The 24,890-nt window shown below is 41.0% G+C and overlaps 2 protein-coding genes and 1 non-coding gene across 4 annotated transcripts in view; all 3 read right to left on the bottom strand.

The window, feature by feature from the left end:
• MAML1 (mastermind like transcriptional coactivator 1) overlaps window positions 1-514 on the bottom strand; it is a 46,329-nt gene extending 45,815 nt beyond the window's left edge. Inside the window, exon 1 of the mRNA XM_054566272.1 lies at window positions 150-514. Coding sequence (XP_054422247.1) covers window positions 150-464 — 315 coding nt within the window. The 5' untranslated portion in view covers window positions 465-514. The remainder of the gene's footprint in view (window positions 1-149) is intronic.
• Window positions 515-3,427: 2,913 nt separating this feature from the next.
• CANX (calnexin) overlaps window positions 3,428-24,890 on the bottom strand; it is a 33,829-nt gene continuing 12,366 nt past the window's right edge. For both annotated transcript variants that reach the window (XM_054566270.1, XM_054566271.1), the window contains exons 2-15: window positions 20,390-20,566; window positions 20,026-20,099; window positions 19,515-19,573; window positions 18,911-19,052; window positions 17,847-17,928; window positions 16,509-16,701; window positions 14,417-14,606; window positions 11,704-11,817; window positions 11,253-11,409; window positions 9,604-9,819; window positions 8,825-8,944; window positions 7,821-7,947; window positions 7,560-7,639; window positions 3,428-5,503 (exon numbers count right to left, since the gene is read on the bottom strand). In XM_054566270.1, the coding sequence (XP_054422245.1) occupies window positions 5,450-5,503; window positions 7,560-7,639; window positions 7,821-7,947; window positions 8,825-8,944; window positions 9,604-9,819; window positions 11,253-11,409; window positions 11,704-11,817; window positions 14,417-14,606; window positions 16,509-16,701; window positions 17,847-17,928; window positions 18,911-19,052; window positions 19,515-19,573; window positions 20,026-20,099; window positions 20,390-20,563 (1,782 nt within the window). In that variant the 5' untranslated portion in view covers window positions 20,564-20,566 and the 3' untranslated portion in view covers window positions 3,428-5,449. The remainder of the gene's footprint in view (window positions 5,504-7,559; window positions 7,640-7,820; window positions 7,948-8,824; window positions 8,945-9,603; window positions 9,820-11,252; window positions 11,410-11,703; window positions 11,818-14,416; window positions 14,607-16,508; window positions 16,702-17,846; window positions 17,929-18,910; window positions 19,053-19,514; window positions 19,574-20,025; window positions 20,100-20,389; window positions 20,567-24,890) is intronic.
• On the bottom strand, window positions 13,065-13,194 carry LOC129065016 (small nucleolar RNA SNORA17). Its single transcript, XR_008528551.1, has one exon. It is a non-coding gene; the product is annotated as a small nucleolar RNA SNORA17 (small nucleolar RNA).

Genomic DNA, 24,890 nt, shown 5'->3' with positions numbered 1-24,890 from the left:
CTACACCACTTGCCGCAGGTGACAACCGCTCAGTCCCTGCCAGGCTCGCCCGCACGGAGCCAGGCCCAGGGAACTGGAGGCACCCGGTGGTCTCGGAGCGCCGCGGGCGGCGCCAGGGGCAGTGTCTCCACTCCCCGCGCCCTACTCACCGCGACGGGGCGGCCGTGCTCCGGGCCGTCGGCGGCGTCGAGGCGCGGGGCCGGGGCTGGCGGCGGGGCGGCGGCCGGGGCGGGCGGCTGCCGGTGCTTGCCGGCGCGCTTGGCCTTGGCCTGGATACAGCGCTGGTGCAGGGCGAAGGTGTGCTGGCGCTCGAGCTCCAGGCGCTCGGGCGACACGGCCTCGTAGCGGGCCTCGCAGGTACTGTGGTGGCGCCGGCACAGCTCGATGCGCCGGCGGAGGCGCTCCATGACCGCACTGTGCCGCGGCAGCGCAAACTCCGCCATGGGGCAGGTGGGCAGCACCATGGGCCGCGGGCGGCACGGGCCGGGCCCGGGGCAAGCCTTTCAGGCCGGCTGGAACTGCGGGCTCCGCTCCCCGCCGGGGGCCGGCTGCCTCACGGCCGCGCCATAGCCCCGCGAGCTGCGGAGCGGGCTTGCGCGCGGCGGCGGGTCTTCCTGCGGCCCCGCTCGGCCCGACCCCGGCCGGCGCTCGCTGCCCACCTCAGACCTCGGCCTGGCCCCGCCGCCCCGGGCCCATTGTTTTCCGTGCCGCCGTCGCCGCCATCTTAAAATTGTTTTCAGGGCTCTCGGAAGAGGGCGGGACCCCCGGCAGGCGACCCCGGCGTCACGGCTGATGAGCAGGGACTGCGGCCAATCAGGATAGGAACAGCGGGCCGCCCGAGGGGCGGGGGCAAGCACGCCGGAGGCGCAGCGGGGCTCCCGAGCGGAGTTTAAAAGGAACTCTCAAGTAAGGGGCGGGCCTCCGTCCGGGGCACCCAGCCAAGTGTGACGGACGGGATCCCGCCCTGAACACCGCCCCCAACGTGCAGGCCCTTCCGGGTCCGCGGTGGAGAGCTGGTCAGTAAGTGCACCGGCCGGCACCACGGCGCTTCACCACTCTCGTCTTCGGCAGCATTTCTTAAGTTGGCTCAGATAAACTCAAAAGTAGCCACGCTTTTTTAGAGTCAGCTGTTTTTCTTCGACCTCATTCCTTACATCCAGCCTCTTAGTTGGTCAGAGTTTCACGAGTCAACTGAGAAAGATTCCCTCCTGCACCGTTCTGAATCGTTTGGGCCGTCAATTCCACTTTTATATAAAAATTTTCAAAACTTCAGGTACTACTTACAAAAAAATAAGAGCCCTAGCACACGTGAGGAGGAGGATCTGGGGAGAGTCTAGCTCTCTTAGTGGGGACGAGAACCGCAAAGGATGACGCTTCACTCAAAACCGGGGAGTTCGGCTTGCAAGCTTCGCATTTAAAAGATGCGTGTTGCTTACTGGATTGAGGCCTGCAAACCAAAGGGCCGCCGGTTCAATTCCCATGCCTGGGTTGCGGGGCAGGTCCCCAGTAGGGAGCCTGCGAGAGACAGCCACACATTGATGTTTTTCTCCCTCTCCCCGTCTTCCCCTCTAAAAATAAAAGATGGTCTTTTTAGGTAAAATTGAGCCAGTGAATCCAACCAAAGGCAATTACGCTCCAGTGTTATAACTAGCAGTCAAATGGGGAGGGAGACTAGGAAAAAAAAAAATACAGGAACGATGAGTTAACAATCAAACTATATAGTTTGTGTTGGGCCAAGAGATCTACCTTCATTGCCAGAAAGTTAAAAAGGAGGTGCCAGGAGGCTGAACGTTGCTAGGCACCATCACTGTAGCTCAAATAGTTGGTACAGCAACCTCTTACTAGGACCCATGACAATGTTTTATTTTAAAAATAAAAAATGAGGATTTACTAAAATAGTGTTTTTATACAAATGCAGTGAAAATTTACAAGTGGCCTACCAAGGCACAAGTGCTTAGAGCTCACAAATGCCGTAATACGGGTCCTGCTTCTTACGAGTCTTTTAACATACAAACTTTACACCAGGATTATTTTGATAGGAAAAAGAATAGTAATGTACGTACTACATTTTGTCTATTTCTCTTCCGGAAGCAGGCCAAAAGTCACTAGCACATTTAAAAAAGGGTTTTGGCTTAACTTTCAAAAACATCCCTGAAATATATATGAACATGTAAACATGAAGTATGGTTCTAAACAAAAATTTTTCTAATAAAAATTTAAAAGTTCAATGATTCCCATAAGTTTTAAAGAAAATTATCTATAAATTACCCCTCCCTTTCTCAACTGTCATCCCTCTCATACAACAGAAAGTACTGAACCCCAGTGAACCCCAATCCTGCATGAAAGGAGGCAAAACTTCCATTGAATTGACTGGACCAAATCCACATGGTGAGAGAAAGTACAGTTGGCCTTCAGTATCAGAGGATTCCATTCTCAAACTCAATCAATCACCAAGGATGGAAAATATTTGGAAAAAAGTGCCATCACTGCTGACATGTGCTATATAGATAGGCCAGTGATTTTCAACCTGTGCGCTGCAGGGGTTTTTAAAACATACATTACTACTTAGTCAGGGGCGCTGGCCTCTTTTCCCTTAGATTGCCCCAAAAAATGACAACAGCCAACACAATAATAGTTTTCAGATGTGAATGTATCGAAATTATACTTTTTGGTCAGATTGGGAAAAACATATTTTTTGGTATGCTCCAGAAATTTAGTAGTTTATGTGTGGCGTGAGATAAAAAGGTTGAAAATCTTGAGTTAGGCCCATGATGGTTGCTGGTTCCATCTGTACTATGTACAGACTTTTTTGTTGTATTTCCTAAACAATACAGCTTAACAACTATTTAAATAGCATTTACATTGTACTACATATAAGTTATCTAAAGATAAAAGTATATGAGAGATTGTGTGTGGGTTATATGCAAATACTATGCATCATTTTATATAAGGCATCTGAACATCTTTGGATTCTGGTATCTTTGGGGGTCGTGGAACCCGTAATTCCTGTGGATTTCAAGGGAGTATAATTATTCCATCGTTCATAGTAGTTTCTATATATTAGCAAACTCTCGTGTAGTGGCCGATTAAAGAAAAATTAACCCACTTTGAAACAGTAAAACACACAAATTAAAGGTTATTATGAAGAAGTTCAGTCAAAAAGCAGATGCTTGACACAGGGTTTTAATGTAATACCATTTAGTAATGTGACAATTTGCGAGAAGTGGAAAGTATTTTGTGGACAAGAGAAACTGAAGAACACATCTGATGGAGTGGGCATTTTACAACAGGAGACAACCAGCACGTAAACTCAATGCAAGTGCCTTTTAAAGAGCCGAGAACTGCAGCTGTTCATTCATTAATGTATCAGACATTTAATTAAGAGGTTGCACCTTGAACAAAATGAAAAAGAAAACCAAGAAAAGGCTTGTTTTGTTTTGGACAAACTTTGCTAAATAACCCTGGAAAGGCAAAGGAACTCTGATTTACACTTGTCATTCCACAGCTCAGCCGGAAGAAACTGTGAGGCATGAAATACCAATGGAGAGTGAAGATGGCAGTTTCTGGCAATACAATGATCCCACACATTTACTTCAAGGAGAAACCTGCAGACGTATTTTCAGGTCTTGCTAAGTAACTGTTTATTCACACTCAGTACATCTGGGAAAGTCTGCTACATAGCTAAGGTCACTGTGACCACAGAACAACAGATGAAAAGAATAAAGCATTGAACAGCAAGAAAAATGCATCCCACCCTCATAAGAATTTAAGTGAACCAGCAAAAAAAAATGAAGATAAACAAAATAAACAGATACAGCCTTAATCTTTTACAAATATATTTCCTCCCCAATATCTACCCAATATAAACACTCTGGAGTGTTTATATTTTCAGTGCAAGGAACAGTATCATCGGTACATCTGAAACACCTCTGAAGAAAGCATACAGCTTAAAGAACATCTGATTCTGAATACACTTCAGTGTGTTGTAGTAATGAGATCACTCCACTGTTACGAGGGAGAGGCTCTGATAGCACCCGTCTGCATTCCGTATGAAAAAACAAACCTACCATCACTTAAAAAAAATCTTTCTATAAGCCACATACTAAAAAAAAATTTATTTTTAACAGGACTGTTTTATCATGTAATTTAAGATGCAACTATTACATGAACTTCAAATGAAAACGTAAAAGGTTTATTAGCAGCTACAAAAATCAGGTAACTCATGCTCTATGCCACTCCTCCCATCAGTACTTTTAGCCTGTGTTCAATGACAGTTAATTCTGAACTGGCTCGCCTCTGGATTAGACTTCTACAGCCTTCACACAGAGTAAAAGAAATGGAAAAAAATAAAAGATAGTATTCTATCCTGTACTTTGACCCTGGAAATGTGTGGGTCCGTTTAAAAAAAGAAACACACATAATCACAATAAAGCTTAACACTATGCAGAGCTTATAAGCATGTTCAGCAATGAACAGCAAGCTGTGCTGTGAAGAAAACGCAGGGCAGAGCAGAGCGCTAGGCATCTGGGGCAACGGGGAGGGAAAACAAGTGCCAACGCAGTGGAAGACGGGATGAAAATACCTGCCTCGACCCTCAAGCTCGTATGTCCTAGTAGCGGTCCTTACACAGTCATCTGCTCAAGAAGGTGGCAGCCCAGATACTCCTGGTGTGTAGAGTACCAAGGCCTGGATGCTGTATTATGCCACCTCCTCCACTAACTGCAAAGCTGTCCGTGAACTAAGCTGTTCCAAGGGCGTAAGAACACACACACTTTATGGTCAACCAACATCAAGTGAGAAGTTTTTTCTTTTTATATGTGCGTTTTTAATACAATTTTAAAAGAATCTTTATATAAATTTGGGCTTCCATAAATCCCTCTTCTCAATTTCCTTAGGAGGAACTGGGCAATGGAAGCAAGTAACACAAGATTATAACCACAAACAACTGCACATCAAACATGATCATCACTTTTAGGGGACAGAGACACTCGAATGTTTTGTAATATCAACTTAAGCAAAATCGGTTGTAAAAACTGCAATTCATCCCTCTAGCATTTCTAAAAGTTGGTGTTATTTCTGCATGGACACATTAATATATTAAATTAGGCCAAGATTTTAAAGATTGGCAAAGTTCTATGACTCTATTTTTTTTTTTTAAAAAAAAGATGTTTAACAACAAAAAAATACAAGTTAGTAGCTTCATGTTACATTTCACGACCATTATGTTAAATGCTTTCTTTCTACATAACAGGTCCTTTTTGTCACAACTGCGATTATTTACTGCTGGATGTTTAACATTACACGGGCTAGTGTTCGACTGAAACTGCTGAAGGTGACATCTGGAGGTTTTCTGAGTTTCCACGGAAGGTGTGCCAGGTCCTCTCCTAGGACCCCATTTGCAGGAGAAGGGGAGGGAGAGGAAATCACAGATCAAGTTCTTAAGATAATTTCACTCTCTTCGAGGCTTTCTGTTTCTTGGTGATCTGTTCAAAATTTCATCCTCCTGTTGGTTGAAAAAACAAGAAACTCATTATAATTAGCATATTAAGAAAAGTAAAAGTTCACCAAGTTTTCAAGATCTACCAGGCTGAGGGTAACCCATCTGAGCAAAAAGCAAGGGAAGAAAAATGAATGTGCCAAAAACTGTTTTAGAGATGGTGGCATTATGTGTTTTAATATACCCTATATTGCCATGTAAAACTGTACACCCATGTTTTTGGCTCAAACTTGCAGGGGGGGAAAAAATCTTTCCTTTTAATTCAATTTTTTATTTATACATAAAACCGATTATTATAGTCCAGGTTATTATTTTGCATATGGATATCCTTATTGCTTTCTAGAATTACACTTTTAATGAATAAGCATAAATAAAAGAAGTTAAAACATTTACAGATATTGAGTTAGCACTACCCATGTTTAATGCTCATCCTTCTCTTTCCCTCAAAACTTTGGGCAAAAAAGTACACTTTATACATAGCAAAATATGGTAGTCTTTTTTGTTTTCTTTCTGTAAAATGCACTTCTCTCAATCTAACCCATAAACAATTTCTTTTAAAAGGACCAGACACAATACTTTCACATGTTACCTTGCTTAATCCTAAGTAATCTACTGGCCTATGGACACATTAATCTCACTTTGAGGCTGAGAAGGATGGACTTCATAGGCACTGAAGACTATTCAAGCTAAATCCCAACATGACACTCAAGACAAGCAGCCTGATTCTCTTCCTATTCTACACAGAGACTTCTAACTGTATGAGGGGGCCTGGGGAATATAAAAAGTATGAGACTGGCCCCTACCTGAAAGAACTCTACATTTTAGTTGAGAAAGAATATATCCATTGAAAATATAAGCAGCATTGATCAGCAGGAGGGCGGAGTAGTGGGAGCTGGAAATGGACACTGGGTAGAGCTTTCCAGGAAGAAACAGTGAAACAGAAAAGAGCCTGGAAAGGAGCGGTTGGCAGAAAGGTGTCTCCTTCCCTCATACCTCGTGTCTAATCCACCAGCACACCCAGGACCAGAAGCCCACATCCTTCTTTCCTATCTCCCTCCTCAGGACCACCTCAGCTTGCCTGCATTATCACAGTAGCCTCCTAACCAGTCTCCTGGCTCTCCCTGGTCTGTACAAAATACAGCTGCTGAAGTAATCAGAATGAGACATTGCTTTGCCCCAAAGCCCGCGATGGCTGCCCACGTCACTGGAAGGAAAAGCCAAGCCCATATAAATAGCCTAGGCAACCCCACCTAGTCTGGAGCCTTCCCTCACTCTACGGTTCACTCTACTGGCCTTCCAGACAACCACTTTAGGCCCCTGAACTGGCTGTGCTCTGCCAGAGCGATCTTCCCACAGACGTCTCCAGGGAAAAGTCCATTTTCTCTTCAAGGCTTCACTCAAATGTCACCTCTCCAATGCAACGCACCCACCCCACCTCTAGCACTTTTGATATCCTGTCGTATCCTACTTTTATTGTTCTTGGCCTATTGCTTTCTAATATTCATCCATTTACTTCCTTATAATGTCTACTGCTTATTGTACCTTTCTTCCCATTAGAAATTAAGCGCCCCAAAGGCAGGTTATCTTTTTGTCTTGTTCACTGACTACGCCTGGCATATAATGGGGCACCCAACACATGTTTACTGAACAAATAAATGAATCTTTGAGCAACAGGGACAAAAATTTTAGAACGCAGTGATTTGTGCAAGAAATACTTTTGAAGAGCACAGTGAAGAGAGGTGGATGGAGAGAGAGAACTGTAAAATAAAAACGCGCAGTTGCTGCCAACCTTAGAAAGCGTTTCATTAGTTTTTCCCTACAACCTTCTTATTCCCAAAACCATGTCCATCACAGAAAAACACTTCTGAGATTCAGGTGTAATTTGAAGTTATAACATGCTGACCTGTATTTCTAAGAATTTCATTTTTATAAAACTGGCTTTAACAGAATTTTTACAGGCACAGCCATTGAAAATTACCCTATGAAAATATTGCCTCTGCTAAAATGTACTTTTCAACTTAGAAGCTTAAAATACAAAGTGTGCCCCCCCCCCTTCTGCTACCTCTGCTTTAGGTTTCCGCTCTTCATCCTCTTGGCTGACAGCGTCACCATCTTCTTCAGCATCACTTTTTTGCTTCTCTTCTGAGACACAAGTCAAATTAAAACAACTCAGCAAACCTTACACTTGTATTGGGTAATTAGATAATTAGCATTAGAATATACCTCGAGCGTCTAAAACAATCTTTACAGTTAACTTGCTTATAAGGGTTTGAACATCTTGGGGTCTTGGCTGAAAGCAGGTATTCTGGAATCTACTTCTTACCAAGTTTCTCTTCACCCTCCTCCTCCTCATCTCCCTTGTCCCTTTCTTCTTCCTTCTCTTCTTCTTCCTCCTTCACATCTGGCTGAGGAGCATCAGTCTTCTTGTATTCCACAGGACCGGACTGCTTCTGAAATATTCCCCCACAGTGCCACCATTTTGTTTCTGTTTTATGTAGTACGTTATCACATAATTACTGAATGCCTATGAGCAAAGTTCTGTACCAGGCTCTATACTAGGGCAGATACACAGAATTGAGTAAGATGTACTCCTGCCCCAGAAGCCTTCTCTTGGGTGAGTGTGTGGAGTTCAAGGCAGAAGGAACAGTGCACACAAAGGGGTCAGGCAGAACCGAGCAGCTGACACAGTCACGGAGACTGAGGCGCACTGGCAAGCAGTGGCAGGGGCAAGGCTGGGAAGGGCATTTTAGGGATCATGTTACAGAACACCTTGACTGCGAGGTGAAGCAGAATCTTTACTTAGTGTAAGTAGAGAGCCAAAACAAAATTTTCTTTTCTTTATGACTGCATGTAACAAAGGCTGAACAAGAAAAACCTAAAATAAGGCTGTATTACCTCACATGTATTTGTGGTGGGGCAGGGTAGGGATGCTGGGGAGGAATGGGTGATGAGAAATCAAAGACTGGATTATAAAATGTATGCACAGAAACAGGTATGTCGCGAGGAAAAGCTGGTTTATGCAGATGGCCAGGTTTATGTCCGAGTTTTCTGTTGTTGTTTCCCTCCCTGCCCTAGAAAACTTCTGCCAAATATTAAGGAGAGTAGCTTATATACTACTAGAAACAAAGGGGCAGCAAACGCTACTCCGTATGTGGGCACAGTACGTGGCCACTGAGAGGAGTGAATGACGGTTCAGGGGTCAGCATCTAATGTGGCCTGGTCACTACTGAGCTGCTACAAAGAAAATCTCAGGCAATACATCTTATTTTTTAACATCATTAGAGTTCTTTCTAAAAGTGACTCAAAATAACAAACCAATCCTCATACCTTTCCTGAACAGCAGAAGAGGATTACGAGGAACACAGGCAGTGCTACAGTCAAAACGTAGACCACCCAGAGCCACGGGCGCTCCTCAGCTGCCTCCAGCATCTGCCCCACTACACCTGGCTGAAAAACAAGACAGGACTGATTTCACATTCTGGCTTTTGACAGCAAATACAGGCAGTACTGTTCCACTGCTCAGTGACCGCATGGCACTACTCGGGCTCCACCTTTTCCAAAGGGTTCAAGCCAAAATGTTCACATAGCAAAAAAATAAAGGAAATAGGAGAAACTCTCCAATTTTCCTATTCTCCACATCTAGGTGATTTTCCTTTCACAGGTACAAAAGCTGGCTTCTTAGTTACCAGCAAAAGACAATTTCAGGAATCAGAGAATGAAAAATTTCTTGATCGTAATGTCTCTGGCTCTCCGATTCTCAGCTCGGCCATGTGACCAACTGTTTGAAAATTCTGCATATTGGGTGAACCAAGAACATTTAAGAGTACATTAAAATATACCCTGAATGGCAAATTTTGTTGAACTTTCAAAACAAGAACAATTTTTAAAAACCCAACACATAACACAGATGCTAAAGCCACTGCATTAAAACTAATGCAATCAAGTCCAAAACTCCAGTATTGTCTTTAGTAGGCATAAGATCACTTTTTATGCCAATATCCCCAAATAAGGGAAAAGACAAACCTAGACGACAGGTTTTTGCAAAAGCAGCTATTAGTTTCATCTAATTGCAAAAATAAGCGCACAAGAAACAAGCCAGCACAAACCTCAGCTGCCCCATCAGCAGCTTTCTTCAGACCCCATCCATCATTGGCCCAATCATCAACTACTCTTCGATCGCTACAAATGATGAAGTTGTCAAAAAAAATGTCCGAGGTCATGGACCACAGTTCCAAACCAATAGCACTAAAAGGAGTCATTTTAAAAGGTTCCAAATCTTCAAAGAAATCTGGATTTGGTATTTTCTGGGGTTTCCAGATTCCCTAGAGAGAAATATTAAAAAAAAAAAAATCATTTCAGATAATAAACATAAATTTATGCTGATCCTAAATAAGAATTAAGATGAATTCTGCATGATAAATGAATTTAAGTGCTGACTTTGTGAAACTTAATTGAGTAACAGGAAGCAAACAATAAATGCTATTGATGTTTTACACTCTGCCTTGAAGGTGTCTGAACTCCAACTACTTTCAATTTCTAATATCCATGACCTTGATCCAAACCAACATCTCACAGTGCCTGGCACTTTCCAAAGGCCTCCATTCTTACCAACTAGTCTGTTAGCAGGAGAGGGAGCCTATATGGTACCAACTTCTTTAGTGGTGATTTAAAATGTAAATGATCTGTGCATTGGCTGGTGTGGCTTAGTGGATTGTGTGTTGGCCTGTGAACTGCAAGGTCACCAGTTCCAGTCCTAGTCAAGTCACATACCTGCACTGTGGAGCAGGTCCCTGGTCGGGGGCCTGCAAGAGGCAACATCTCTCACACATTGATATTTCCTCTTGCTCTCTTTCTCCCTCCCTCCCCCTCTTTCTAAAGGTAAAAAAATAAAATCTTTAAAATAAAAATAAAATGTAAATGATCTTCAACCAGCAATTCCACTTCTAAGTAACTGCCTACAGAAATAGTTACTACATACACTCAGACATACACAAGGATGATTACTGCACCAAGGATTCAAAAAAACAAAAAAAAAGGCAATTCACCTAAGAGGCCATCAACCCAACAGCCGAAGTGCAGTTTTTTAAAGAATTTTTCACGAATCTTATTTTACTTTAGTTTTTGACTGCACAATCAAAAATACATTTAAAAACAGAGAAGTAGCATATAGCCACAGTGTATGCATTAGACATAGACCCACATTTCACCCCAAGTGTGACAAAAAGGAAATTGACAATTATAAATAATTTAACTAGGATAAACAAAAGCGAGATCAGGGTCTGAGTGATTATAGGCCCATAATGAATGTGAGGCTTCAGCAACATCACTACCTGTATTTTTAGCATCCCATTTGAACCTCACAGTCTTTTCCCAGTTGGTGATACTGAGGTCCCGCAAGGAGCTGGCTTGTGGTCGGAGAGCCAATCCCAGCCCAGTCCTGTCCCATCCTGCCTCACGCATGGCCAGCCTGTGTCCTGCAGCTACAGCACCTCTGCCACGTGAGAGCAGGACACCCAAACTCAAGTTTTCCACTGGTCTTTGGTTTTTAAACAAAGACACAAAGCAATTATGAAAGCTCTTCTTTCTAGTTTGTAGGTTTTTCTTTTCCACACTAAACATGTAAGCTCTCTCAGCTTATGACGGTTACTTTGTAATTCAGTAATTTGGAAACAGTGATCAATCTGGCAGCCTCACTGTACAGACAACTTCTACCTGAACACAACCAGGTTGATGAGGTGCGTCAGGAGGCACACACCTGGTAGTTTGGGTTGTCAATCATGGGGGGCTTCCATTTGCCCTTATAATTAGGGTTGTCAATCATAGGTCGCTGCCAGACACCACAGCCAGGGGCTGCCTCACACTTGGGGTTTGCAATCTGAGGAGCCTCCCATTCTCCATCCATATCTTCATCCCTGTGGAAACACAAATTACAAGCGGGTTCTGTGATGAAGGACTGCGAGTTGCCGTCCCAGGGCCCCCCTGACATCCCGTAGGAATGCTTTCAGTGTCATGCTATAGAGCGCTGTGTTGTATCTGCATTTCTGAGAACCAGTTTCTCAGGATAGGGGCATTAAAAGAAGGACACACAAAAATAGTTAAATCTGCTGAGCCCTACACTCTAAGTTTGGGCACCGGGCTGTCTTTACATGTAAGCTTTTAACTCAATAAAAAAGCAGGTAATTTAAAAAGTTAACTACAGCTCCTACCAATCCTCTGGCTTTTCTGCATCTGGATCAGCTACATATTCAGGCTCATCATCTAACCAGCCTTCAGGCTTTGTGGCTTCTTCATCAGGAATCTTAGCAGGGGCATCTTCATCCCTTAAATACAAAAGAAAAAGCCAGTTATGACAACAATGATCAGAGAATCACAATGCAGACCCACTTTGTGAATCTGAAACAGGGCAAGATAAAAATATTTAGGTGTTAATCTCAAAATTTAAAATTCTTCCTAGAAATTATTTGCAAATCATGTGTTTGATAAGGGCCTAGTATCCAGAATATATAAAGAACTCTTGCTCTGACTGGTGTGGCTCAGTGGGTTGAGTGCCAGACTGTGAACCAAAAGGTCTTGCTGATTTGAATCCTGGTCAGGGCACATGCCTGGGTTTCAGGCCGGTCCACAGTTGGAGGAGTGTGAGAGGCAGCTAATCCATTCTTCTTTCCCTTTCTCCCTCCCTTTCCCTCTTTCTAAAAAATAAAAATAAAAATCTTAAAAAACAACAACAAAAAAACTCTTATGACTTAGTAATAAAAGGACAACCCAATTAAAAAACCAGTAAAGAATTTGAACAGATATGCAAATGACCAATAAGTATAAGAAGAGATGTTCAACATCATTAGCCATCAGGGAAATGCAAACAAAAACTGCACTAAGATACCACTTCCCAACCACTAGGATGGCTAATATTTAAAAAAAAAAAAAAAAAAAAGGAAGACAAAAACAAGTGTTGGCTCAAGAATGTGGGGAAAAAGAAACTCTCATACATTGCTGGTGGGAAAGCAAAATGGTGCAGCACTTTGGAAGAGAGTTTGGCAATTCCTCAAAAAGTTAAAACACAGAGTTACCATATGGCCCAGCAATTCCACTCCTAAGTATAGATCCTAGAGAAATGAAAATTTATATCCACCCAAAAACCTATACCAGAATGTTCATAGACGCATTAGTCATAATCACAGCTGAGAATGGGAAACAACTTCAATGTCAATCAACAGGATGGAGAAATAAAATTGGTATTATCTATACAATGGAACATTATTCAGCCCTAAAAAGAAACGAAGCACTGACACATATGTCAACATGGATGAATCTTGACATTATAGTATGTGAAAGCCAGCCAGCCACAAAACATCACGTATTTTATTCTATGTCCAGAATGGGCAAAGCCATAGAGAGAGAAAGTTGGGAATGTAGAAACAGAGAGTAACTGCTTAGTTGGGGGTGTAGGGGGGTGTGGTTCGGGGGGTGCTAAAAATCCTCTGGAGTAGACACATCTTCTGATGGCTGTACAACAGTGGTAAATGTACTAAACCACTAAGGTGGGCTTTTTTTTTTTTTTTCTTGGCCAAGTGTCAGACTAGCAATCATCCAGATGTTCACAGCCACAACACTGGGCACAGACGAGCCTCTCTTTTCTTTGCCACCTGATGACATAGATGTGACATGGCAGCCACATCTGCAACACCTCTAGGGGCCGTTATATTGTACAATTTAAAAGGACAGATTTTAGTGTGTTAATTGTAACTCAAACAGCAACTGCTAAAATAAAAGTTCATCAGGGAGTACCTTTCCAAGTCTCACGTAGTTGCTGAAAGATGGTGCCACTTTAGCCGGTAAGCAAATACATCATATATCCTTGGTCACATGCTTATTCTTTGAACTACACTAGTTTTAAATTAATTGTGTGAGAATGTGAACTTGCCTAACATTCAGCTGACCCTCTTAGGCAGGACATTCTCCTTCCCCAAAATAAAATAGCTAGTTAGGGAATATGATACTGAACAAGGCTGAGTCCAAATCTAGTGTTCACCAAACACACAAATAAACTTGGCATTTACACCACTACAGCACAAGAGTCCAGGAACCCATACTTTAATTTAAGGGAGGAAAAACACCAACTGCAATGTCACTGCTAAGCTTAAGGGGATACTTTTACAAATGGAAGATCAGTTGTACTGTTTCTCCCTGTTCACTTTCTGACATTTCCAAAAGCCAGTTTTAGGATGCACCCTACACAAAAAGCCAGGCACACTCACTTCCCCTCACCTGTACTGAGCTCACTTCTGCTCCTCTACCTCCGCATGTGATATGCTGCTTCAACCACAACGACCACGTCCGTCTTCCCCACTCAGTTCATTCCCACCCCTGCGTCAAGTCGCAGTGAGACGGGCACTGCTCCAAGAAACCGCCCCCGCAGTAGGTACACCTGGCGCTCTGGTCACCCGGTAACACTTTCCATAAGGCCACTCACCACACGCATGCCAACTTCGTTTACCTGGGGAACTGGAGCCGTGTGCGCAGCTCACGTTCTTGTGGATAACTAGGTATCCTACTGCCCAAAACAGAGCAGAGATCTCTTGAGTTTTATTTAAATTAGATAAAGATTATTTTTCAAATTAGAATTTAAAATCTCAGGACTCAGGCTTTCAATGTGAATTCATACAAGCAGTTGAAAGGCCAGGCTGAGAGGCCTGAGGCTCTGCCATACATCCACTGTGCCAGCACAGGCAGGCTCGCCGCCGCAGGCAGCCTCAGGTGGCCTCAGGTCTGGGGGCTGGTGGAGGCCGCCCGATGGTCTGCAGGGCCCCCTTTCAGCTGCCAGAGTTCAGATTTTTCCTACCATGTGAACTGCATCACAGATTATTAAAGTTATCACATCTAAACTAACATTCATTGGATCAACTGCACTGAAAGACTCACCAGTCATCTGGCTTGACAGCATCGGGATCTGGTATTTTTGGTCTTTCATCCCAATCCTCGGGTTTCCGGTCTTCTGGGTCCTCAATTTCACGTGAAGGATTTACAGGAGGAGTCATGTCATTTAGTAGATTTCCACTGTTCACAAGAGATTGGTCCACTAGTATTTCAAAACTATTATCTGGATTCAAGACTGAAAAAAAGTAAATGAAATTTTAAAAAGTTATTTTAACCACTCATTCCTAAACTCTCTTTACTACAACACAAAAGACTGTGTTTCTAACAGAAAGCAGAAGCGTGAAGTAAAGGCCTCAGGCAATGAGGTCAGAATGTGGTCTTGGAGCCCTAGGCAAGTCAATCTTAATTTCCTTACCTGTAAATTATAAAGCTAGTTCCTCAGAATTTTAGGAATTAAAACAGATGATAGGTGAAATTTAAATGAACACAAGACTTCATTTATGTATACTTTAAAATAATTTTTAAGGTAAAACTAATACAATATTGGTCTGACACAAAGGGTTACACACCAGTGCAGGCAAATTAGCTTATTTTTTTAATAACTACCCCCAGTAAGGATCCATTTCCTCATTTTTTTGAGTTGGCATTACTACTGTTACCAAAATTTCAAACTACACCAACTTTTTATTTATTAAACCATAAGCCTATGCATGGTTGTACCTTTGGAGTCCAATGGAGAATTTAAAAAAAAACAATTTTAAATCCAGAAAGCCATCTTCAGTGTGATTAAGCTATAGCCTGGGTCCCACATGTCTGACTGGCCGCTGTGTAACGGCACACCCGGGAGACTGTGGGAGATGACAGAGTGCTGTCCCACGGGTCTCAGTATAAGTGAGTGAGCAGTGCTGTCAAAGATACTTACACTCATGGAAAGATTCCGGCACTTCTGTGACGTTAAAGAGCAAGTGCAATACAAGATATTTGACTTTCAATAAAAAAATTATGTGATTAGACACATGTTTATTCACAAATGGCCAAATACATATCACGGCGTTATTTCAGATAATTTTGAATATCTTTTTTATGTTTATTTCTATCTCCTGAATTTCTATGCTGAATATGTATTATTTTTGCTATCAAGAAAATAGGTTACTATATTCTTTAAGAAAAGAAGCATGTGGCCCTGGCCGGGTGGCTCAGTTGGTTAGAGCGTCATCCTATGCACCAAAAAAAGGCTGTGGGTTCAATCCCCAGTCAAGGTAAATACCTAGGCTAAGGGTTCAATCCTTGGTTACAGTGCATACGGGAGACAGCTGACTGATGTTTCTCTCTCTTATCGATGTTTTTGTTTTTCTACCCCCCAACCCCCAAAAGCAACAAACAAATCCTGCAGTGAAGATTAAAAAAAAAAAAGGGGGGGGGGTATGTGTATATGTAATCTCAGCAGGAAAAGCTTTAATAAAATAAAAATCCCATTCTACTGTCCAAATGATTAAATTCAACTGTCCACATGTTGAAGCATCCAAGCAGACTTCAACAAAAAGATAATTTAAAAAACATGCCCTGGCTAGTGTAGCTCAGTAGACTAAGCAATGGCCTATGAACCAGAAGGTTCAGGTTCGATTCGCAGTCAGGGCACATGCCTGGGCTGCAGGCCAGGTCCCCTGTTGGGGGAGTGTACGAGGCAACAGATCCATGTATCGCTTACACATCGAAGTTTCTCTCCTTTTCTTTCTCCTTCCCTTCTCCTCGCTCTAAAAGTAAGTAAAATCTTAAAAAAAAACAAAACAACCAAAAAAATACTATGCATGTATTTCTACTATATGTTCTATTACTTAACATTTTTTCAACAAGAAAATAAACAAAGGGTGGAAATGAGGGCCTCAGCCAAGAAGCTCTGGATGGGACAAAAGCTTATTCTCGAAATTGCTTCAAACTCCAATTCTCAATTCAAACAATGGAAGAGAAGCTTCTTTTTGTGCCGAGACATTAAGTCCATTTCACCACTAAGATATTAGGTTAACAGAGACTCTTATTTGCAGGTTTAGGTCTTCTCTATGTGTGCAATCTTTACGTTAAATGCATAATAAATCTGTAGTGCCATAAAACCCCTCCCAAAATTAATGATTTTTCTTACTTAATGTATAAAGATGTGTTTTCTTATCAGTAAAATAGGTCTTCAGATCTGCATCTGGCCTCTTCGCATGCTTTTCTTCGTATATACCCGTTTTTGGGTTTTTGTGGCGGAAGATGAAGTGCAATTTATAGTCCTCTCCACATTTATCTGGACCAAACATTATTGTGTAAGGGGTCTTGTCGTGGAACTGGTCCTTCAGAAACAAAAATGGGTTATATTAAGTAAATTAAAAAGCAACTTTTCAAAAGTGTGGTATTTCCCCTTATGATATCCCAAATAAATTACTGTCACATTAAAAGGAAAGCTGAGCCCTAGCTGGTGTGGCTCAGTAGACTGAGTGCCGACTCGATTCCCATCAGAGCGCAGACCTGGGAAGTAGGCCAGGTCCACTCCCCAGTTGGGGGAGTGCAAGGGGCAACCCATCAATGTATCTCTAGCACATCTTTGTTTCTCTCCCTCTCTTTCTCCCTCCCTTCCTCTCTCTAAAAAATAAATGAATCTTAAAAAAAAAAAAAAAAAAGAAAAAAAAAAAGAAAGCTGATTCTATGACAGCATGGATGAACCTAGAGGTATTATGCTAAGTGAAATTAAGTCAGACAAAGACCTATCATATCATTTCAGTTACATGTGGACTCTAAAGAACAAAAAGGAATGAAACAGAAAGACTCACGGATACAGAGAACAAACTGATGGTTGCCAGATGGGAGGGGGGTTGAGGAGCTGGGTGATAAAGGTGAAGGGATTAAGTACAAATTGGCAAGTTATAGGGTAGTCACAGGGATGTAAAGTACAGCACAGGGAATGTAACAACTATGTTTGGTGTCAGCTGGGTACTAGATTTATCAGGAGGATTCACTTTCTAAGTTACATAAATGCCTAACTACTACGTTGTAAACCCGAAACTAATAAAATACTGCATGCCAACTGTAATTGAAAAATTTTTTGAAGAGAAAAGATGATTAGTTTATGAGGTTTGTATAGATCATAGTGAGAAGGAATAAACAGATTTTATCAGGAAATTTTACATGAGAATATTATGGAAATGCTTAAAAAACAAAGGAATGCATATATCTAGTTACTGTTTCTTTCATAAAACAAAAAAAGCAAGTTTGCTAAAACTAAAAATCACCGTGAACAGTAACCAGGAATAGACAAAACTGTTTTGAAATTCACATTTCAAATAAAAAGCACGGAAATGTAAAAATCAATATTCCCAACCTTCCAAAATGTTTCAACAGCAGAATAGGCCTTTATTGTTACAGACCTTACAAAATTTTCTTTCCTTTTTTCTGAGGTACTTATAATTATGGATGGCCATGTAAAATAGGAGGTACCTACCAAGTTGAGTTCTGGGGTTTTGGAAAGCAGTTTCACATAGGCACCACCACATTCTATTCCATTTTGGAAATTAACCTCATACCTAATTTTAGAGAGAAAAGCAGAAAATCACATGGCAGTCTAAAAGATCAAATTTCTTATTTATTACCCCTTTCCCCATCCTGGTCTCATGTTTTATCATAGGTTGTAAGCTTATCCTTAGGAAAGATTCCATTTTCTAATTTCTTTTGAATGACTTCCAAATCACCCTAAAATAAATACGTAAAATGAAATAAAAGCTTAAGGCAAAAATCCCAGTAAATATTGGGTTGGCCAGAAAGTTCGTTTAGTTTTTTCCATACGATGAGTCTAATAGTGCTTAGTTGTCTTTAACTTCATTCAAAACAGTTTTGTTAGATTGTCGGTGTGCATTTTAAAAAAAACTTATCAAAACTGGTGAATTTTTGTGCAGGGATTTTAATATTTAAGATGGAAGAAGATATGCAACATTTTTGGCATATTATGTTTTATTATTTCAAGAAAGGTGGAGACACAGCTGAAACACACAAAAAAGTGTGCAGTATGTAGAGAAGGTGCTGTGACTGATCAAACACGTGAAAAGTGGTTTGCAAGGTTTCCTGGTACTGTTGACATTTTGGCCAAATCTTTACTGTGGGGCTGTCTTACGCATTAGATGTTCAGCAGCATCCCAGCCTCTTCCCCCTAGAGGCCAATAGTGGGAGACAGCTGACCTACTCAAAACATCCAAATCAATTAAGTTGTTGGTAAAAATGAAAAATGCAACTTTTATTTTACAAGAAAAAAACAAACTCTTTGGCCAACCCAATACTTTTTGCAAAATCCAGAAGTTCACTTGCTATCAGGAGGAAGAATACCCAGTTTCTTTCAAAATAATTTATTGGGAAAGAAAATAACATTAGCTTATAGGATGTTTAAATACACTAAAAAATCCCTACTGTAATGCACAGTATTTCTAATTTTTTAAAGTAGAGTAATAGTTTCATAGTGTGTCTTTTGAGGTTTCCCTTCCTAGAAAGTTTCTATCAAAGAAGTGTTTCACTTACTGAACAATAAGAGGCTTAGTATCAAACAGGAAGGGCTTGTTGAGTTTAGCAGAGATGGCATGATGCTTGGCCCGAGACATCAATACAAGTCCTTTGTCGCCTGGAAGCTTTGTTTCCTTCATTTCATCTACCTCCCATTTTCCTATAAGACACACAAAATCCCACACCTTAACTATACCTTTGGAGGTCCTTTAAATGGTAGCACACAACTCCAAGGTGTACCAGTCTATCATACTGACGTATTTTAACATACTCCATTTTCCTATGAGAGCTGGCCTATTAGTATTATACACACATATATTTGACAAATATTAGGATATGGTTTTTTAAAACCTGTAGTATATTCACTTTACCAATGCTTTAAAAAGATCTTCCATTTCCAACACACAACACAGTAAGTGATAAATTACCTTTCTATTTTATGGTGTAAAACAAACAGGTCTAACCCTATAAAATATAATGGAACACACGAAGACAGCAAAACTTCTAAAAAAGAATCTTAAAAATGCGTACATACTCCTTTTAAACTAGTCTTAGGAAATGCCATGGAAACACCACCTCAAATCTCAATCTGCTGTTACACTTAAATCAAATGCACTCTTACCATCATATTTGGCAATTTCATCATCAGTGTCGTCCTTCTTGGCTTTGGACAAAATCCACCTGTAATTAAGACAAACCCCCACATTAAGGTCCAAATGATAGTTGACCTGGGAAAAGAAACAATGTAAATACTAATAAAAGCAGGATCCATCCGGCTCCTCCTAGCCTACTTCACCACTCTATTTTTAAATGTCACATAAGTAGTGGTAATATCAATATTCAGTTCACAAACCTGTAAGAAAAAGTACCAAACCCATGACATAATTCCACTTTTTTTAAGACTCAAGAGAAAAAAATTTTTCCTCAAATAACAAAATATAGGGTGGGAAGAGGAGAGCAGAATGGAAGCGAATAATGGAAGGTTCTAAAAGACTGTTTTCCCAAATGGGCGTGAACACTGGGGATATAAAACAGTCATCACCATTTCACCGTATAAGATGCCACCCTGAAAGGAATCCACTACTCCACTAATTACATGTTTGCCTCTAAGTTTTCCCCTAAGAAACACTTACCCTGACAGAGTTCCTCTGTCAAAGGAATCAGCAAAATATACTTCCCCTGTTGGAACTGGAGCTTTGTAGGTGACCTGAGTCAAATATAAAAATGAATTAAGAACTGAAATTTCAACAACATTCCTTTTCTTAGTAGGATTTATTCTCTTGGTTTGCTTTCAATTACCACAAAATTTTCCTAGCTAGCCCTTGAATTCAATCCATATATTGTAATTTATCTTTAGCAAGATATAACAAAGGCTGCCAGATATATCAGCAAGTTTTTTAGCAGATGAGCTTTCCCTTTGAAAAGTATCCAAATTTACATTCTTCCTTTAGTTACCTCAAGAAGTAAAACAAGTAAGATTCAAAGACCACTCCAAACCTTTGGAGATGGAGGAGCACTGGTCTCTGGCTTCGGTTTTGAGTCTTCTACCTCTTCAATGACATCATCAAGGTCGTCCTCAATATCAACCACGTCCTCATCATGGCCCTCATGAGCCCGAATGACAGCAGCGCCAAGGACCAGCAGCACACAAAGCAACCACTTCTCTTCCATGATCTACATATAAAAAAAGTGAAGTAAGTTAAATGTATCGCCTCCTTTAAAAAATTTCGTAAAGATGACTAACTTCTTTCATTTAAAATGAAGGCCTTCAAATCAGAACTAAAAGGAACTGTACAGTATTTCATTTTACACATAAAGAAAGGCCAGAGTATCAAGGGTTTTCCTAGGGTAAGTTTAAAAGATTCAATTTCAAGAAAATTTCAAAATAAAATTCAACTATAAACAATTGTCCTAAAAACCAAAAACCAAAAAAATTAATTGTCCTTATATCATGTTGAATATCACATTAGCTACACAGAGCTAGAAAGTTCAAATACAATTTCATATTAACCTCTCGCATTTGTAAAAAGCGTGAAAAAGGAGAAAAGCCCCTTTTGTGTATTAATTTACGAGTACTGATTAAAACATTACAACGAAATGATAACAGAGGAATTAACTAGATTCACATTATATACTTAACATCGCCCTAGCCAGCATGGCTCAGTTGGTTGGAGCATCATCCCATGAACCGAAAGGGCAAAGATTAGATCCCCATCAGGGTACATACCTAGGTTGCAGGTTTGGTTGCTGCTGAAGCAATGGGTCAATGTTTCTCTCACAATTGATGTTTCTCTTTCTCTCCCTTTCTCCCTCCCTTCCCCTCTCTCTAAAAATCATTGAGCATGTCCTCAGGTGAGGATAAAATAAATACACATACTTAATTCAAAGATCATCAAGTGTAAGTAGTTTTAAATCAGTGTCTGAAGACTCAACCAAAAAAATATTAAACCAAGGCCCAGATACTTTTATCTCTTTATTTTCTAAACACTTAAATGCCTTGTGTATTGCATTAGACTGCAAGTGGGTCCTCCTTCCAAAGACCACAGATCCAAAGCTATAAAAACTGAGCCCCATGGTGCATACGGAAGGCAACTAACTGATGAATATTTCTCTCTCACATCCGTGTCTCTCTCCCCCGACTTTCCTCTCTCCAAACATATCCTCAGGTGAGGATTAAAAACAACAACAACAACAACAAAACTGAGCCACATGGATGCAAAAAAATGATTGGGTAATACGTAGTAGAGTTTCAATTCTGCAGGACAAAAAGAGTTCTAGAAATAGATGGAAGTGATGAATGCACAATAATGTGAATGTACTTAATATGCCACTAAACTGTACACTTAGTAACAGCTAAGACTGCACATCTTTTATGTATTCATCACAATAAAAAAGAAAACTGAACTTAATATTTTTGGTCTCTAGTTTACAGTGGAGACCGTTATTTCTCAGGCAAAATCCAAAACAAAAACAAAGAAAGAAACTGAAGGTGTTCCTTCATAACGTTCAATGGCCCCAACTCACAACTATGGCAGCATAAGACCAATTAAGTGTCTACAAAAAAATGTATATGAAGTTATTCTAGCACTGAATTTACTGTCAAATTCCTTTTTAACTCTAATCCTTTGAACTGAGTAAATTAGACCTAGACTTTGATGTATCATCTGGTGGTGCTTCTTTTATTTAACATGTCTCAGGCCCTGGCTGGTGTGGCTCAGTGGACTGAGTGCCAGCCTGCGAACCAAAGAGTCATCAGTTCGATTCCCAGTCAGGGTACCCGCGTGGGTTGTGGGCCAGGTCCCCAGTGGGGGATGAGAGAGAGGCAACCTATCCCTGTATCTAATGCACATCGATGTTTCCTTCCGTCTCTTCTCTAAAAATAAATAAAATCTTTTAAAAAAGGAAAAAGACTAAGTCCACTGGATGCCTAAATGCTGAGCAAAAAATAAATACACACAAAAAATAAATGTGTTAAATAAAGCTGTCTATAACCTTTCCTAGGACTAGTATTAGTTTTTAAGATTTTTAAAAATTTATTTCTTTTTAGAGAGGGGAAGGGAGGGAGAAAGAGGACAGAAATATCGATGTGAGAGGGAAACATCACTGGGTTGCCTCTGGCATGTGCCCTGACCAGGAACCAAGGCCACAAACCCACGCATAAGCACTGACCAGGAATCGAACAGGTGACCTTTCACTTTGCAAGACTATGCCCAACCACATTAGTTTTTAGAAGAAACTTTCAATGTCAACCTTCTGCTATGGTTTCTAATACACTTAAAAAATATTAGTAATTTTTTATTCACTAGAAAGACCTCAAATCTGCTATGAAAATAATATACATGGCCTAGCAATATGGCTTTTTTTAAATTTACAACTACAAGGGGTTCTCTAAAACCACACAGACTGACTGAACACTTTTATGTAAATCAACATTATGCAAGTCCCAGGTTCACTCTTGGACAAACAATGCTGTAATAATGGTTGCATTCCCAAGGATGAGCTACAAAACTGAATTAGCCCAAAACAGAGTTTAAACAATATATCGTTACAACTTTTTAAAAGTAAAATGTGGTAAGACCAGTAGTATTTGAACAAACCACAAAACTAATGGATTAATTAGGACTAAGTATTGAAACTGGAACACTGTTGCTCAAAGAAAAGGTAGTTGGGGAGATGGTCCAGCAGGCTAACTCCTTAATAAAGGTAGGGCTGATTTTCTTCCAGCGATTTTTAATTATTTTTAATCATGTTCCCCTAAAATTCATATACTGAAGCCATAACTTGTGATGTGACTATATGTGGAGGTAGGACCTTCAAGGAAATAATTAAGTATAAAAGAGACCAGAGAGGTGGGGTGCTGGCGTCCGCATACGAGTGCTCCTGCAGGCGCGAGTCCACATAAGGACACAGTGAAACGGCTGCTCTCTGCTAGTCAAGGAGAAAAACCTTGACAGAAAACAACCCTGGGAGACCTTGACCTTGGACTTACAGCCTCTAGAACTGTGAGAAAATGAATCTCTAGTGCTTGAATCTCTATTGTTAAATCTGCCATTCTGAATATGGCAACATGAGCAGACTAATACAACTGTCCTTAGGTTTTTAAGTATAGTACTTAAATGTTTTAGTACAGTGCTTCTCAAACAAATGGGAAAATAGCCTGCTGGGCCTTGTCCCAGGTAAGTCTGGGCTGGGACCCAAGCCCAAATTTCAGCTTCATAAGGAGTTCCAGGGGGATGCTGAGGCTGCTGGCTCAGGAACCACATGCTGAGAACTAGTGCTTAGGGTTTATGAATAATCCATTTGTACGATTTTCCCGTTTATAAAGCATTTTCACATACATTTTTCATGTAAGCCTTCCATGAGGTATTACTGGTTTTTTTTACACATTAAGAACTTAGTGAAATTAAAATACCCTACTCCTTATCACAACTAGTAACTGAAATCGAAGACTCCAAATCCTGTATTACTATTACATCAGATTGAATGTCACTAGTGTATAGGTGAATACTGAGGAGGTATGACAGAGGTGCAAGACAGGCAGACGAGGCAGGAAGAGCACGTAACCAGCGATCTGGAATGGGGGGGTTCAGGTAGGGTTTAGTGACAGAGGGTACAACTGCCCACCACCTAAGCCTAGCTCTGTGGACCAAGAAACCTGGGAGAAAGAAGGCATCCACCTGAGGGAGTCAGAATGGCCTCATTTAAAGGAAACCAGTTTTCAGTCCTGGCTGGTGTGGCTCAGTGGACTGAGCGCTGGCCTGCAAACCAAAGGGTCACCTGTTTGATTCCCAGTCAGGGCACATGCCTTGGTCACAGGCCAGGTCCCCAGTGGGGGGTGTGCAAGAGACAACCACACACTGATGTTTCTCTCCTTCTTTCTCCTTTCCTCCCCCTCTCTAAAAATAAATAAATAAATAAATAAATAAAATCTTGAGGGGGGAAAAAAAGGAAGCCCTGTCAGGAATAACACAGGAAGTCTCCAGCAAACTCAGGAAATGCACTTTTCTCCCACCACCATTTCCCCTACACCCTGCATTGCAGACCTATTTTTCTTTTACTTAAAGAGAAGTGGGCAAGCACTCATCTGTTCCTTCCACATCATTCAGAGGGATGTGTCAGCTGTGAGGAACCCCTGGCAAACCATGACAGAGTGGCTCTCATAGACATGCACTTAGAGGCCTTAGCCATGTTGGCTTTACATATACTGTTTTAACAACTGGAATTTGCCGGTACTCCCAAGAAAATGCTGGTGAACAGGTCTAGTTCCAAGAACGACTATTAAGCCATCTTAAATGTTCCAAATGTTGTTAGTGACCTGTCTACACTTACAATTGAAGACTACATTTTAAGGTGCTCTTAATTCTCTGCTTTGTTACTGAAAATCTGCCATTATCAAAAAACAAAATCTTCCCTCATTTCAGTCCTTTTACCCACAGTCCTTATATCAAATAGAGTCCTTTAAGAGGTAGCACTTACTGAGTAGGTATGTAAAAAGGAT

The sequence above is a fragment of the Pteronotus mesoamericanus genome, unplaced genomic scaffold, assembly GCF_021234165.1.
Source record: "Pteronotus mesoamericanus isolate MK-2021 breed Mesoamerican mustached bat unplaced genomic scaffold, CSHL_Meso_final contig_171, whole genome shotgun sequence".
Lineage (NCBI taxonomy): Eukaryota > Metazoa > Chordata > Mammalia > Chiroptera > Mormoopidae > Pteronotus > Pteronotus mesoamericanus.
The sequence above is the reverse complement of the archived record's forward strand: the minus strand, read 5'-3'. Positions and strand labels throughout refer to the sequence as shown.